Below are 13,285 nucleotides of genomic sequence, written 5' to 3'. Positions count from 1 at the left end.
TTGAACAGATTTTATTCAATTTTTATATAGAGAAAGAAAATCAAATTGTATATATAATAATCAAAATGAGTATAAAAGCATATATTGTTTAAAAATGACAAGTATGAGTTTTATACTATTATATTACAAAACAAGCTGATATTCTGTTGTTTTGTGGCTAGAAACAGTTGATACTAATCAAATATAAAAAAAAATATTAAATTAAAAAGGTTAGACTCAACTTGTGAGATATCTTGGATTATAAATGTTTAGTAAAAGATGACATGTTAATACAGAATCAAATACATGATTTACTTAATTAATTAATCTGCAATTACTTAGTCTCTTGATTAGGTAAGAACAAGTCAACATCTTCTTTGTCTGTTGCCTATTTCAGAAGAAAAAGAGAAAGAAGCAACCCTTCATAGAGAGAAAGAGAAGGAGAAATAGGAGGAAGATAATGGATCCTGACCCGCTACTCAAGCAATCGGAGCCGTTGATCGGAGTAGTAGATTATCGAGGCCGTCCTGTTGTGTCTCGCGCCGTCTCCGGTGGATGGCGCGCTGCCTATTTTGTTTTAGGTAAATGAAAATTTTTAATTCCAGCTATTAGCATTTTTCTCATGAAATATGAAAAGAACAAGGAGAAAGATGTTTTTATCAATGGCAATACTTTAGCAGGGAGAGGAAAATTTGAGATAGAATTTTTTTTTTAAAGTAAAATTGTTGTTGCTGTTGTTTTTTCTCTCACGAAATATTGAAAAGAATAAGGAGCTATTTTGTTTGATGAATGGCAGTGCATTTGCTGGAGAAATGGTTTTTGCAGCAAAAAGTATTCAATGTCTCATGTGGTAGTATTTTAAATTATTATTATCAAGTTGGATAAATTAGCATTAAGCAGAATTGTCCATCAGTTTTTTTTTTTATTTAAATTACTTGTTGATTTTGGAATGTAAAAAAGATATTTGACTTTCTAGTCGTATTTTCATTTTCAAAGTTCAATTAGTCGATCCTAACTGTTCAATATGATGTTCATATTAAAATGTACTTGGAAACCAAATTTCTCATATTTTTAAATTGGTTTTCATATATTGTAATTGTAGGTTTGGAAATTATTTTAAGATTTGCGTACTATGGAGTATCATCAAATTTAATATCATATCTGACCGAATCACTGGGGCAATCAAATGCTTCTGCTGCTGCTGCGATCAATGCTTGGACAGGCACTTCCTCAATGTTACCTCTTTTAGGTGCATTCCTTGCTGATTCTTATCTCGGTCGATATCGAACCATCATTATATCTTCACTTCTATATATTATAGTAAGTTTTCCCCTCTCTTCCTTCTAATTTTTAAACTAATTAAGAGGCCAAGTACTTTTTAGGAGGAATTTTATATTGAAACAACAAGACATGAAAAATACATAATTCGAGCTTTTTTGAATTGTATACATTAAATTCCCTTTTTTTCAAAAAATATATATTTGCTGAAGTTATTAAAAAAAGAAGAGAGAAATTATACGGAAAACGCCAAAACCACATAAATAGAATATTTTTATTTATTGATTTGTGTACCATTTTGGTTCTTGATAACAGCGTATGCTGATTCAATAATCTGGTCCGTTCGTTTTGAATCGAGCGGACTAGATCAGAGCTTGGCCAAATTGAAAAAATTCTCAAAATTTGCCCTGCCTTCTTTCTACCCACTCGATTCAAAATGAACGGACCAGATTAAAAGCTCCGCAGAGGATATGCTTCCTAACCATGTGTGCATGTGGTATTGCGGTTGAATGTTGATGCGTACAGGCTTACACGCAGATTGCAAGAGCGCCAATTTTTTGAATAGAATTGTATTTGCTGAAATTATATTTGCTGGAAATTGGCTAGAATTGTATTTGCTGAAATTATATTTGCTGAAGTTATAAACTAATCCATTTAATTTATAATATCATAATCAATTGAATATCCTCTGACTCTCAAACTCCAAAGTTTGGAGAAAAAAAAAATGAGCCGCATCCTTTAGATGCGACCGTTGTAGATTTGAAATTGTACATAAATGATGATTTTTTTTAGTTTTTTTTTAAAAGGTATTTTTTTTTTAATTTCGGGACAAATAGTTCGAGTATTCATATCCGAGTAGAGATTCGTGTATAGCCATTATAAAAATGAGAAGTAAATTTCTCATTTTTAAATATTTATAAAAAAAATGTAATCTGAATTTTGAAATTACAATTTTAAATATTCATAAAAAAATTATCATTCGAATTTCGTACTTACAATCTTACATAAAAGATTGTCTTTATAAATTATATAAAAAAAAGATTATTTTTCAGCAATAATTTCCTTTTTCAATAATTTATTTATTCACCGGCCGTATTATTGGCTTTCCATGCACATCAATCAACTTTCAACCAAGCATGTGAGTCCAAAGAGGCAAAGACCAAACATTACATCGTTTTCTTTTTTCTTTTTTCTTTTTCCTGGTAAATTTTTCAAGTCTTCCTGGTTGCTGGTTGGTGAGAAAACTTATTGTTCTAGCAAGGCTTTGAAACTATTAGTATAGTAAAAATGGTTTAAATGCTATATTATATAATAACTACGTTACATCATTTTTGGATGTGGATTGCGTGGAATGAGAATGAATAATTGAATACTGATATGATTATTAATTGGTTATAAACTTAAAATTAATAAAGTATTAAAGCACGGAGATATATAGCAGTTGCGTTGACGTGTCAAGATATTTTTTTTCTACAATATAATAATTACAATTAGTACGAACAGATAGACTCCTACTCAACAACTATATATGATATTGATGCATTTAGAATCTAATTAAAATTTGATTAAATGTCCATCAAAATTAATGTTGACATGTTACTTTCAATATTGAAATAACTGTTCCGTAAAAATAAAATAAAAAAGTGAGGAGAGTATAAATACATTTATTTTATAGTCTTCATCATTTTCTTTTTTTTTAATAACAAATTCTAAAATTTGCATGTCAAAACAAAAGTATGGCTAGATTTGATTAAATATTATTTTCTTTACATCATGTACATAAAAAATTATCATCTTTCAGATTTTATTTTATATTAATTAGTAAATTAAAAAATCAATGTTAATGTACTTTTATAAGCTTTTGATACCAATTAAAATAAAGATAAAATATCATAATCATTTACACATGTATAGAGAATACATTATAGATTATATCGAACGGTTTAACAATTAAGTTTTAATTTGAAGTTATTAAAGCTAACAAAATAAAAACCTTGAAACCCTCCTCAAAAAAATAAACTTTTATTTCTTTATTTTGCTTGTGGTCACAAATTCGCAATATTAGAAGAATGAAATTGAATTTATTTCAGCTCATGTCACCCTTTTATAATTCCACCTCCCTCATAAAAGAAATGAGATGAAAAAGGCGGGAGCTAATTAAGTGCAAAACAGAAGGCTTAATTGCATATTTTCATTTCAATTTCATTATTTCACAATTTCACAAATTTAATCTAATTCCACTCATATTCAACTACTATTCCATCCTTTAAATATAGACACGCGACAGAAAGTTTATTATTAATTTATGATGACATAAAAAACAAGATGACATAATAATTGAAGAATTATCATAGTATAAACTTGGTAAAATAATTAGTAGACAATACATTTAATTAGTATAAAACTCAAAATTTTATACTAATTAAAATTTGGTGAACTCTTAATCCAGTCCGTCCGATCCGAAACGAACGGACCAGATCAAAACTACCGCAAAGCACCGCAGGTAAAACCTCCGCAGAGGATAGCGTTCCAGTAACGTCCGGATTCCAACCCAATCTCTTAAATCCAACCTAATAAATCTCCAACTGCCAACTGACAGTACACGCCAAATAGCTTTGACCACTTTTTTCTGTGGCCCGTCTAAAATAGCCAGGAAAAAAAGCAACATTTTCTCTCCAGAGTAAAACTTGCAAAAACTTTGGTTCTTTTTTCAAGTTCCAATTCCCACATCTTTATTTTTGGGTGATGTTCAATTCCCTCTATCACGTTAGGCTAATATGAATAATTGGATTCGGTTATATACTTATATTTCATGAAAGATTTAATTTTATGAAAAGTTTGAAATAATGAACAATAATTGAATTACTGCCCTGCAAAGAAGCAAAGGAGCATTTTATTCAAGATATCATACGAGCCACACAAACCGAAGAGGCTTGATGCTTGAATAAAATATCTCAGTATCTCACAGACTCACATAATTGTACATACTTTTTTTGATAAAACATAATTGTGCATACTGCTAACCTTAAATTAATTTCAGGGCTATGCGATGCTAACTCTCTCAGCCGTGCTCCCATACATGCGGCCACCGACATGTAATGACAGCGAAGCCACTGACTGCCGACCGTCATCCTTCCAAATAGCCTTCTTCTACATCTCATTATATATAGTGGCATTCGCACAAGGTGGTGATAAGCCGTGTGGTGTAGCCTTTGGTGCTGATCAATTCGACCAGAATGACCTGAAGGAGTGCGAATCTCGTAGCTCCTTCTTCAATTGGTGGTACTTCTGCATGGCTATCGGGATTAGCGTAGCAGTTGTCGTGTTGAGCTACGTGGAAGACAATGTCGGTTGGGGGCTAGGGTTCGGCATCCCTTGCCTCATGATGGTTCTCTGTCTTATAGTTTTCTTGGCCGGCTCAAAGAGGTATCGGCTCTACAACCCGAGTGGAAGAAACCCGTTTGTGCGGATCGGGAATAGCTTTATTTTACTTCTAAAGAGTTGGCGTGCAGGCTATGATCCAGTCGAAACACGCCGAGAAGTTATTGAAACCAAGTAAGAACATGACAATTCTTTCATGCATGAATCTAGTTCAACATTTTCACTAGAAGATATAATAATGATAATGATAATAATAAGAAAAAAACACACACAACAATAATAATATACTAAATTTAAAATTTTAACCTCTAAGCATTCCTTGATGGAAATCAAGTTTAATTTATACCTCTTAATTACATGTGTGCAATTCTGGTGTCTAATTAATACTTGATTGATTCATGGGAACGTTTACTTAAAATTAACATGTACTTTTTTTTTTACAACACTAGATCCTTCGTCACGGAAGAAAGTGGTTGCGAAGACAACATCGAAGAACGTATCGAGGAAGCAAAGGGGGTTCTCCGATTGCTTCCAATTTGGGTAACATGTCTAATTTACGGCGCTGTATTTGCTCAAATTTCAACATTGTTTAACAAGCAGGCGAAAACTCTAGATCGATCAATCACCTCAAGTCTCGAACTACCTCCTGCAGCAATTCAAAGTGTCGGTAGCATGGCCATCATGGCTTTTGTGCCTATCTACGATCAGATCCTTGTGCCAGTTGCAAGAAAATTCACAAAACACCCAACCGGCATAACAATGTTACAAAGGATCGGTGTCGGCATGGTAATCTCAGTTTTGACCGTGGTAGTAGCGGCCCTTGTCGAAACAAAACGACTAAATACAGCACGAGATTTCGACTTAATTGACCAGCCAAATGCCACAATTCCTATGAGTTGGTGGTGGATGGTACCACAATACTTACTGATTGGTATTGGTGATGTGTTCACAATTGTGGGTTTACAAGAATTCTTCTATGATCAAATGCCAATTCATTTCAGGAGCTTAGGGTTAGCTCTCTACGTAAGTGTTATCGGCTTAGGTAACTTCATTAGTAGTATCCTGATTTCACTTATAGATAAAATTACAAGCGAAAATGGAGATAGTTGGTTTGCAAATAATTTGAATAGAGCTCACCTTGATTATTTCTATTGGCTTCTTGCCTTTTTGAGTATAGTTGAGATGGTGCTCTTTCTGTACTTTGCTAAGAGTTATGTGTACAAGAAGAAATACCTTTGATTATTTATTTATTATGTGTAATTTATTTTGACTTTTGTATATATTAGTATATACTATATAGGCTATAGCCACTTTGATTGGCTTGTAACATAATGAAATTACTTTTGTATTTGTATGATAATAGTTAAATTAAATTTCTACTGTTAAAACCTTTTTACTGGCTCATAGATAAATGAAATTTTTATACCCTTATTTATTGTGTGGAAAACATCACAATTTTATTCAATAATGGAGGTGTCAAGTTTCCATATTCTTGGTGACAAGTGAGCCTATAGTTACAAAATTATCTGCTATCATTTTTCACAAAAAAGAAGAAGAGACAATGCGTCAGAGAAACAAAAATAGATGTCGGAGGAAGGCTATACAAAAAGTTGATATTCTAATTTTAGTATTATATTAAGGTATAATCCTCTTCTTTTTCTCACTGTGAAAACCTTTGCAGTGTCTGCAATACATTTTCTGTTAATTTGTGTATCAAAATCTATCAAATAGGATTCAACCGAAAGGATCCAAACCGTTTAAATCGATTTAAACTCACATTGTTTAAACTCCACAGTCCACATTTCTACATGTAGAAGTATAAATCTATTTAGACTCGTCCTCTTCACATGTAAATGTCATGATTTGTTCATTTTTTTTCGAAAACTTTCTTAAACCCACATTATTTGATTGCCAGATACTCGATTTTTTTTATCGGTTTTGAATTATTTTTTTTCATTTTTAAAACAACATGTAATTAAGGATACATATCCACAGTAATTTCTGCAATTTTTGAATTCTTTGTACGTCATTTAAGGATACATATCCACACGCAATAGTAATAAGGATTACATATTCACATATAATAGATTACTTATCCACAATACTAGCAAATATTATACAAATATTTCTCGTTCCAATTTATTTCAATATCATTCATAGATATTTAATTGTTCTTTTCATTGGTCTATTTTTAAGAAAATATATATGTTATTTTCTATGGATTATTTTTTTTTTCTCTTATAATATGTCATCGTTGCAATGCACAGGCATATTAATACTGATGCATTTATAATATAATTTGTCATGTTTGGTTGAGTAAAGTTATCCTGGATTAATCATGTTTGGTTGGACTTTGGTGGAATAAGTTGATGAAGAGAGATAAAATTATTAGGTGAATGTTACTCTAACTGCAAGACTCATAGATGAAGTAACATATAAGGTGATAGATAGTAAGCATAGTTTCATATTTGATCATGTGTAATATAGTGAATATAATGTAACATTTAATCGTGTGTAGTATACTAATATTCATAGTTTCATATTCTTTTTTTTTTTTTTTGTAAATCGACAGAACCAAAACCTCCGCCTAAAGCCCAAAACAAATAATAGTCCTAACAACTCGCTCATTTAAATAAATTATGACAATTTGTTGGATTTTGTTATGATGACTTTTAACAAATTTTGTTATACGTGGGCACACTATATAATTTTGTTATGAGTCATAAGTCATAACTCGTGAGCCGCTCATAACTCGTGAGCCGCTCATAACTCGCTCATTAAAAGCTCGTTCATTTACAACTCGCTCATTTATCCGCTCATTAACAACTCGCTCATTTACTTAATGAGCGAGCATGAGCATACCCTAACTCGCTCATGCTCGCTCATTAATCACCCCTAGTTCCATGCATGCGGTCACCTACATGTACTGATAGCGCCAACTGCCGACCATCATCTTTCCAAATATCCTTCTTCTACATCTCGTTATATCTAGTGGCATTCGCACAAGGAGGGGATACGCCATGCGTTGTGGCCTTTGGTGCTGATCAATTCGACCAGAATGACCTGAACGAGTGCATATTGCGTAGTTCCTTCTTCAACTGGTCATACTTTTGCAGTGCTGTAGGGATCAGCGTAGGAGTTGTCGTGTTGAGCTATGTGGAAGACAATGTCGGATGGGGGCTAGGGTTCGGCATCCCTTGCCTCATCATAGTTGTCTCTCTTATAGTGTTTTTGGCTGGGTCGACGAGGTATCGGCTCTACAACCAAGTGGGAGAAGTCCATTTGTGCGGATCGGGAATAGCTTTACTTTACTTCTAAGGAGTTGGCATGTGGGCTATGGTAATGTCGAAGCACGCCATGAAGTTATTGAAACCAAGTATGAAAATTACAATTATTTCATGAATTTAGTTCAATATTTTCTCAAGAGGACATAAAAATAGTGATTATGATAATAAAAACAACAACAATAATAATAGAATACTAAATTTTAAATTTTAACATTTAATCAAGCATTCCTTTATGGCAAGTTATACATCTTAATTACATATATGCACAATGCTGGTACTTAATTAATCCTTGATCCATGACAAGTTATACTTAAAATTAACATGTACAGTTTTCTTTTTATGTAAAACACTAGATCCATTGCAATGGAGGAAAGCGGATACGAGGACAGCACCCGGAGCCATATCGAGGAAGCAAAAGGGGTGCTCCAACTGCTCCCAATTTGGACAACATGCTTAATTTAGGGCGCGGTATTTGCTCAAATTTCAACATTATTTAACAAGCAAGCGAGAACCCTAGATCGATCGATCACCTCAAGTCTCGAACTACCTCCTGCGGCAATTCAAAGCATTGGTAGCTTCGCCATCTTGGCTTTCGCACCTGTCTATGATCCGATCCTTGTGCCGTTTGCGAGAAAATTAACAAAACACCCCACTGGCATCACAATGTTGCAAAGGATTGGTATCGGCATGGTGATCTTGGCTTTGACCGCGGTGGTATCAGCCCTCGTCGAAAGAAAGCGGCTAAAGAGGGCACAAGATTTCGACTTGATTGACCAACCAAATGCCACAATTCCTATGAGTTGGTGGTGGATGGTACCACAATACCTACTGATTGGAATTAGTGATGTTTTACAATTGTGGGTTTACAAGAATTCTTCTATGATCAAATACCAATGCATTTTAGGAGCTTAGGGTTAGCTCTCTACCTAAGTGTTATTGGCATAGGTAGCTTCATTAGTAGTATCCTCATTTCACTTATAGATAAAATAACAAGTGAAAATGGAGATAGTTGCTTTTCAAATAATTTAAATAGAGCTCACCTTAATTATTTCTATTCGCTTTTTGCCTTTTTGAGTGGAGTTGAGTTGGTGCTCTTTCTATACTTTACCGAGGGTTATGTGTACAAGGGTAAATGTCTTTGATTATTTATTTCTTATGTGTTATTTATTTTAACTTTTGTAAAGATTACTATACATTATACGTTTGGATGTACTGAGAATAGCGCTATTTTTAGAATAGCAGTGCTATTCTAAATCTGATCTATCCAAACATACTCACTTGTTATTTGGAACAGGCTGAATAGCGTTGTTCCGCTATTTCTATAAAAAGTCGGAATAGCAATTGGTGCTCTCTCTAAATGTTTAATCTCTCCATTGTTATTCTAAATGTTCAATCCAAATAATATTTTCGCTATTCCAAATAACACCATATCAATACTATTCTCACACTCTTCCAAAAATCACTATTCTCATATACTATTCTCAAATAGTAACTATTCTAGCTATTCTAGAGTGCATCAAAACGTACATAACCACTTTGATTGGCTTGTAAAAAAAATGAATTTATTTTTGTATTTGTATGATAATAGTTAAATTAAATTTCTATTGTTAAAAGCTTCTTAAACCCTTATTTATTGAGCGAAAAACATCACAATTTCAAAAATGTAGGTGTCTAGTTTCCACCGATTTTTTTAAAAATACCCAAAAAAAATAATTATTTTATTAATAATAACCAGGTTTTGGATGGAATTTTAAAAATACCCAGGCCGCAGAAAACATTTGCGCCCTGAAATTTTTTTTTTTTTTTTTTTTAGAATTTTTATTCCGAGCGCAGATTTTTTCTGCGGCCCGGATTTTTTTTTTTTTTTTTTTTAGAGTTTGGAGAAAAAAAATCCATTATGTATATGTATGTATATGTATATGTATATGTATATGTATCTGTATGTATATGTATATGTATATGTATATGTATGTATATGTATATGTATATGTATATGTATATATATGTATATGTATATGTAGATGTATATGTATATGTATATGTATGTATATATAAATATACAAATATATGTATATATAAATATACATATATATATACATGTATATCTATACATATATATGTATATAATATTTATGTATATGTATATAATATTTATGTTTATGTATATATATATGTATATAATATTTATGTTTATGTATATGTATACACATATATACACATATATACACATATATACACATATTATATACACATATATACATATACATATATTATACACATATTATATTATATATACATACACATATATTATTAAAAAAAATCAGATCATGGATATTTTCTTTCTCCAAACTCTAAAAAAAAAAAAAAAAAAAAATACATATACATCTACATATACATATACATAAACATAAATATTATATACATAAACATAAATATTATATACATATACATATATTATACATATATTATATACACATATATACATATACATCTATATACATATACAGATATATACATATACATATATATACATATACAGATATATACATATACAAATACATACATATACATACATATACATATACATATACATATACATATACATATACATATACATATACATATACATATACATATACATATACATATACATATACATATACATATACATATACATATACATATACATATACATATACATATACATATACATATACATGATGGATTTTTTTTCTCCAAACTCTAAAAAAAAAATAAAAAATAAAAAAAAAAAAATCCCGGCCGCAGAAAAAATCTGCGCTCGGAATAAAAAATTCTAAAAAAAAAAAAAAAAAAAAATTTCGGGGCGCAAATTTTTTCTGCGGCCTGGGTATTTTTAAAATTCCATCCAAAACCTGATTATTATTAATAAAATAATTATTTTTTTGGATATTTTTAAAAAAATCGGAGTTTCCATGTTCTTGGTGACGTACAAGTGATGACACGAGTGACTGGAACTCATAGGCAACCGCAGCTCGATGAATAAAAAATGACATTTTACCGTATAATCAATTGACCAAAGTTTATATTGAAAAGGAAAATGAAATTATTTATATTACTTTAATCAAAATGAGAATTAAAGCATATATTTTTAAAAATGAAACTTTGAGTTGTATACTATTATATTACAACAAGAGGATGTTGGTGTTTTCTGACTAGAGAGTTGAATTTCAGAAGGAAAATAGCAAGTAGCCACCATATGGTTTAATATATTGAAAAAAAAATTTATCTTATTTACTATCATAATTAGACAAATATATGAAATTTAATATTTTTTAATAAATATTTGATTCTATCTATATCCGTATCTGAAAAATAAAAATAAATACATATATTATTTTACCACTTTCCGCTCCGTATCCATTCCGTTTTCATCCCAGACTTGATTTTTTTTATAAACCATGAATAAAAGATAAAAAATAAAAATCAATTTAAATGATTTGAATTTTATAAAAAGGACTGAGATGTCTACTACTAATTTTTCTTTTTGTTGGGCCTTCGGCATGCCTCAATTTCACAGATTCTCAACCAAATCTGTGTGACCCTCCTTGTGAGTTGTGACCTTTGGTGAAATTCCAAAATTCATTAATTGAAATGTGTCGAATAGGTTGTTTGGCTCAATTTTTTTTTTTTGTTGATTTTCAAAAGAATAATTATATGAAACTCTCCACTCCTATCTTCATCATTTCCCCATCTCTTAAATAGATTTTAGCAGTAGATTTTTTTTTTTAATATCATTTGCATTTCTCACGATCTATGAGAAATTTTGCAAATCTAAAACTACAAACATATTATACGCAATTTTATCTTTCAAATGAGATCCATGATGACATATTTTTGGACTCATCGTTACACAAGTATTTACACCTCATCGTGCAAGTATTTATACCTATACTTGTAAGTATTTATTTCCAATCGTGGACCCCGCATCTCCACACCATCTCCCAATCTCTTAAACATATTTTAACTTCCATAAACTAACTTAACTAACTAGTTTAATTAAATTTATTCAAAACACTGTGGTCTTCCAAGTTTAATTAAATTCATAGGTATAAATACTTGAAAGATAATAAATTAATACTTGCATATCTAATTTGATATGACTATATGGGGAGAAGAATCATATACATTTTTAGAGGTGGTTTTTTTTTTCTTTTTCAATGTCGTCCACATTTCTCACGATCTATGAGAAATTTTGCGAATCTAAAACCACGAACGTATTCTATGCAATTTTATCTTTCAAATGAGATCCATGATGACATACTTTTGAGTTCATGGTCACACAAGATTTATACCTCATCGTGCAAGTATTTATAACTATACTTGTAAGTATTTATCCCCAATCGTGGATCTCACATCTCTGCATCAATCTTCCCCAATCGTCACTGCGTCAACCTTTCTCTAACAAAAATAGTTGACTACAAAGGTATATATACTTGTGATACTTGATATTAATATTTTTAAACGTCAGCAGTGTCATATGTGGAAAATACTAGGTATAAATACTTGTGCAACGACGAGCTCGAAAGTATATCATCATAGATCTCATTTGAAAGATAAAATTGCGTAGAAAATGTTTGTGGTTTTTTATTTATAAAATTCATTATAGATCGTGAGAAATGTGGACGAGATTGAACAAATAAAATTGGAGGATAATGGAGGGATGAGAGTGGGGGGACAATTATGAGGACCCTTTTCAAAAATAGATGAAAGAACTTATAATTTGAATATCTTAGAAGGAATATTAAAAAAATAGATAAAATATCTTATATTTGAGATGTACTAGAAGTACTACTAAATATTTTTTAGACAGAATTTTTTGCGGTTGTAAACAAAAATTAAAATATTTCTTTATGTGTTACTGGAAAAAAATGTTTTAGTAGAAGTACACCATCTATTTTTTTAAGAAGCTATTTTATATTTTTAATATTTTTCTAAAACTACTTTTAAAGATATAGATGGAGTATCTTAAAAGTTGAATGTATTAGAAAAATCACGATAATTTTGTTTTATTTATCAAAAATTGATTTTTGAACCGGAATGTTTTCTCTGAGTCCTAGGACCTTGAATGTTTTCTCTGAGAAATAATTTGTTTATTTGTAAGTTTTGGGCTAACTTGGATTAGAAAAAATATCAATTTGGGCGCCATGCACCTCCAGGCACTCCCTAGTGTTGCCATCTCTGTCTCTATTTGTAACTTATTAATCTTTGATTAACTGTAGCTTTAAAAGAATATATTTTTTTTTGAAATAGTGGGAATCCCACCAGTTTCTATTGAAACTTATAAAGAATGGCCATAACAAACTCCAAATTTGGAGAAT

At 30.8% G+C, this 13,285-nt stretch overlaps 1 protein-coding gene and 1 pseudogene across 1 annotated transcript; both read left to right on the top strand.

Annotated features, from left to right (window-relative positions):
* Positions 1-359: 359 nt before the first annotated feature.
* On the top strand, positions 360-6,028 carry LOC144558457 (protein NRT1/ PTR FAMILY 5.10-like). Its single transcript, XM_078307300.1, has 4 exons — positions 360-560; positions 1,082-1,299; positions 4,298-4,812; positions 5,088-6,028. Exons 1-4 carry the CDS (start codon positions 440-442, stop codon positions 5,875-5,877), a joined length of 1,644 nt encoding a protein of 547 aa, XP_078163426.1. The 5' UTR covers positions 360-439; the 3' UTR covers positions 5,878-6,028.
* Positions 6,029-7,545: 1,517 nt separating this feature from the next.
* Positions 7,546-9,091, top strand: LOC144558058 (protein NRT1/ PTR FAMILY 5.10 pseudogene; annotated as a pseudogene).
* The last annotated feature ends 4,194 nt before the right edge of the window (positions 9,092-13,285 follow it).

The sequence above is a fragment of the Carex rostrata genome, chromosome 1 (genome assembly GCF_964058835.1).
Source record: "Carex rostrata chromosome 1, lpCarRost1.2, whole genome shotgun sequence".
Lineage (NCBI taxonomy): Eukaryota > Viridiplantae > Streptophyta > Magnoliopsida > Poales > Cyperaceae > Carex > Carex rostrata.
This window is presented reverse-complemented; position numbering and strand designations above follow the sequence as displayed.